Source organism: Trichosurus vulpecula, chromosome 3, assembly GCF_011100635.1.
Source record: "Trichosurus vulpecula isolate mTriVul1 chromosome 3, mTriVul1.pri, whole genome shotgun sequence".
Classification (NCBI taxonomy): domain Eukaryota; kingdom Metazoa; phylum Chordata; class Mammalia; order Diprotodontia; family Phalangeridae; genus Trichosurus; species Trichosurus vulpecula.
The window spans coordinates 443,940,948-443,945,195 of NC_050575.1; the positions used below are offsets into that span (position 1 = coordinate 443,940,948).

General features: G+C 41.5%; 1 protein-coding gene across 1 annotated transcript; it reads left to right on the forward strand.

Moving 5' to 3' along the window:
* Positions 1–2,314: 2,314 nt before the first annotated feature.
* On the forward strand, positions 2,315–3,855 carry LOC118843342 (annexin A7-like). The gene is given in 2 exon segments (XM_036750941.1): positions 2,315–2,530; positions 2,533–3,855. Coding segments are annotated over 2 exon segments (1,383 nt in total). The 5' UTR covers positions 2,315–2,412; the 3' UTR covers positions 3,798–3,855.
* Positions 3,856–4,248: the final 393 nt, after the last annotated feature.

A 4,248-nucleotide genomic window follows, 5' to 3' on the forward strand; every position in this document is an offset into this window, starting at 1 on the left:
CGAATGATAAATGAATATCTATTGATTGGTTAGATAGGAGATGCTCATTTGTCCTTAGAATAGACAAATGTTGTTGTTTCAATCCAAATCTTAGGTATGCCCCACTGGTCAACGGAAATTGTTCCCAGCATATACTTAGCATTTCTATTTTGTAGGCTCCACACATAATTCCTTGAACAACATGAGTGCTTGGACAAGGGAGGAAGAGGGAGTGGCCAAGTTCAACTGTCAATTGGAAGGAACTGAAAAGGAAGTAACATAATTCTTGACCACTGAAAAATCTTAATGACAATACCAGCAAGGAGATTTGAGGATTCAACAGGAAGGAAATGGCAAATAGGGTGGAGAGAAGAATATAGCTACATGATGGAGCTGACCTTGAGTATATCATTGCATTTCATTAAAAATGAATGAAAAAGCAGATCAAAGTCCAGTCCAGTCAATGAACAACAGCATGCCAGGAAGCAATCAGAGGAAGGACTAAATGTTGCTGCCTGAAGCATAAATTGGAGCCAAAAAATGACAGCATTAGGAGCCAATCCCTTTTCCTATGACCGCTCTGAGTTCTATGAACCCCTTTGCTCATTGCCAAGGAGGGGGGGGTGGAAGTAACTAATTGTTATAAACAATCCAACAGCCCTAGACTTCCTGGATTCTAAATATATCTGGAGACTTTTTAAACACTGGAGAAGTAGGGCAAACAGTCTATGTGGTTCCTGTTCAATGAATCCCTGATGTTATTATTTATTATTATTATTGTTATTAGCCTGGTTTGGGGAAACACTGTATACAGTTAAGAATACCTTTGGTGGCAGACACATGTGACTGGCACTTAGAAACATATAGTTTCAGGAAGAAGATAGGCTTTCCAAGCAGGATGGGGTCCAGAACTATTTGGATTGGGTAAATCTACCCAGACCACATATTTCAACTAATAACTTGAGTGATGTTGTCTAGAAAGAAGTGAAGTTGAAGAAAAAAAGAACTCTCATTGTCTGGGGAACAAACAGAGCTTGGTACTTCCCTGGAGCTTGTAATAATTCCCAGAATGTGGTCCTTATCGAAGATAGAAGAAGGTTAATGGCAAGCAATACTTAGTGTTTATGTAGCTAACAATAACATGTAAATAGGGTTTGAAGATTTGCAAATCGCTTTATAAATATTATCTCATTTTATCTTCACAACAACTCTGGAATATAGGTGCTGTCCTTATCCCGTTATCTCATTATGCAGATGAGAACACAGAGGTAGACAGAGGTTAAAGTGACTTGCCTAGGATCATAATAATATGATTAGCATGGAACTGAGTATAATTTCCATACTGAAAATATTTGGGAACCACTGAGGTCAGTTCAATGACCTAGACCATCTTGGGGATATTGGCAAACAGGCATACAGATATAATTATATAGAAACCGAAGTCCATTATTGCAAGGATTCCAAAATTTCATTGTCTGACATCTACAGATATATACCAGAAAAGTAACTACCTTTTCCTGAAAAAAATGAAGTTATTTTTTTTCCTAAGCCTATGCTAAGTAACATTCAAAAGCAAGTTTCTTGGGCAAAACTCCCAAAGAAAATCCTATAAAGTTATCCAAAAATCCTGACTAGTGAATTAAAGGCATAGGAAATTAAGCAAGCTAAATCACCAATGGCAGCATAGCCCTGACTTATGCAGGTTATTCTAGATATTCCAAGAACATCTCTCATGATGAGCTTTCTGATAGAGTAGTTTTGATAAATATCTGTGCATCTTCTTACAATTTATACTATTGGATTTTATACTAAATCGGCTCTTGGCAATTCCATCGACCTGTTTGATTCAACTCACAGTGTGTGTGCTCTTTATACTTGGATTGAATATGTATAAAAGGACGGATGAATTTATGGTTGAGCTACCTCGGCTGTGAAGGTATTGTCAAGGAACTCAAATAAATTGACTTGCATATTCCATGCTTTGTATCTTTGTATTAATACATTCGTGCTTGAGTCTTGTACAGCACTTCTCCCTATCTCTGCACATTTTTGCTCCAAAACATGATGCTTGCTTTGGGATAAAAAGTCCTGAGTGCAAACCCATGGTCAACCCTTTGTCCTGTTAGAGGCAATGTGGTTCAGTGGAATCCAATCGGGGAGGTAGTGGGACATTTATATGCAACACCAAATATAGACTCAAAGCCTTTGAATCCAAATTTCCAAATCTTTCCCTTAGTGCCTTTTGTGACCTTAAGTAAGTCATGTTTTTTCTAGACTTTAGTTTACACAAATGAAAAATGAGGGGGTTTGTCTTACCCAGGATACCCCCCCCCCACAGGCTACCCAGCATTCCCTGGATATCCTCCTGCAGGTCAGGAGTCATCCTTTCCGCCTCCCGCCGGTCAGTATCCTTATCCTACTGGCTTTCCACCAATGGGAGGAGGAGCATATCCTCCAGCACCAACTGGTGGTTTCCCAGGCACTGGAGGCTACCCACCCCCTGGAGGCTACCCTGCCCCAGGAGGGTATCCCGGTGCCCCACCACCGGGGGGGCCCCATCCTATCCTGGAGCTTGTCCAGGCCAAGGATTTGGAATGCCACCAGGTGGAGCTGGTTTTTCTGGCTACCCACAACCACCAACCCAGGCCTATGGTGGTGGTCCAGGCCAGATCCAGATCCCAGGTGGGTTCCCTGGAGGACAGATTCCTTCCCAGTATCCTAGTGGCCAAGCTCCTGCTCCTTACCCTAATCAGCCAGCAGCCATGATTCAAGGTACTCAGGGGACAATCCGACCTGCTGCTAACTTCGATGTTGTAAAGGATGCGGAGGTTCTCCGAAAGGCCATGAAAGGGTTTGGGACTGATGAGCAAGCAATTGTGGATGTTGTTGCCAATCGCTCCAATGATCAAAGACAAAAAATTAAGGCTGCTTTTAAGACCATGTATGGAAAGGATTTAATCAAAGATCTCAAGTCAGAGCTATCTGGAAATATGGAAGAACTGATCCTCGCCTTGTTCATGCCACCTACATATTATGATGCTTGGAGTTTACGGAATGCAATGAAGGGAGCAGGAACTCAAGAAAGAGTATTGTTTGAGATTTTGTGCACAAGAACAAATCAGGAAATTCGAGATATTGTCAATTGTTACCGATCAGAATTTGGACGAGATATTGAAAAAGACATTCGATCAGATACCTCAGGACACTTTGAACGATTGCTCGTATCCATGTGTCAGGGTAATCGCGATGAAAATCAGAATGTGAATCATCAAATGGCTCAGGAAGATGCTCAGTGTCTTTATCAAGCCGGTGAATGGAAACTGGGGACAGATGAGTCCTCCTTTAACATGATTCTTGCCACAAGAAGCTTCCCTCAGCTAAGAGCTACCATGGAGGCCTACTCCAGAATTGCTAATCGAGATTTGTTAAGCAGCATTGGCCGAGAGTTTTCTGGAAATATAGAAAATGGTTTGAAGACAATCTTGCAGCGTGCCTTGAACCGTCCAGCCTTCTTTGCTGAGAGGCTCTACTACTCCATGAAAGGGGCTGGCACAGATGACTCCACCCTCGTGAGGATCGTCGTCACCCGAAGTGAAATTGATCTTATGCAAGTGAAACAGATGTTTGCACAGATGTATCAGAAGGCACTGGGGACCATGATCTCCAGTGACACCAGTGGAGACTATCACCGTCTGCTCCTGGCCATCGTGGGTCAGTGGGAGGTTTTTTTTTGTTTTTTTTTTAAGAAACTGAACTATTCCAGTCTCATTCTCTTGAAGACAACTATCCTGCATGCAGCAAAATCACCTGTAGCCTAACCAAATATGCTTTTTATTAAGGACACTGTCAGGGTTAATGTGCTTAGTTTGCACATGCTATTCTGGCTTAATTCTAATGTTATTTGTATTCTTTACAAAATCAGTGTCAAGCCATGATGTGACAATGATGTAATAATGATGTATTGTATGGGGGAAACATAACTTTCACCACTGCTGTCTTATTCAAATGAAGATTATGGAACAAATAAAGATTATTACAGTCTAAAAAAAAACAGAAAAGAAAAATGAGGGGGTTGAACTAAATTAATACCCAGGTACTTGCTAGCTCTAATCCAGGATCCTATGATGCTATGATTTCTGGGAGAATGGGACAGGGTCATATAGCAGCCTAATTCCTAAGAGAGCCAGACTACACATCAGCAATATGAAGGAGTGGACTGGGCACTGGGATTTGCAGTCAGGAAAATCTGGCTACATATATCATCCCAGA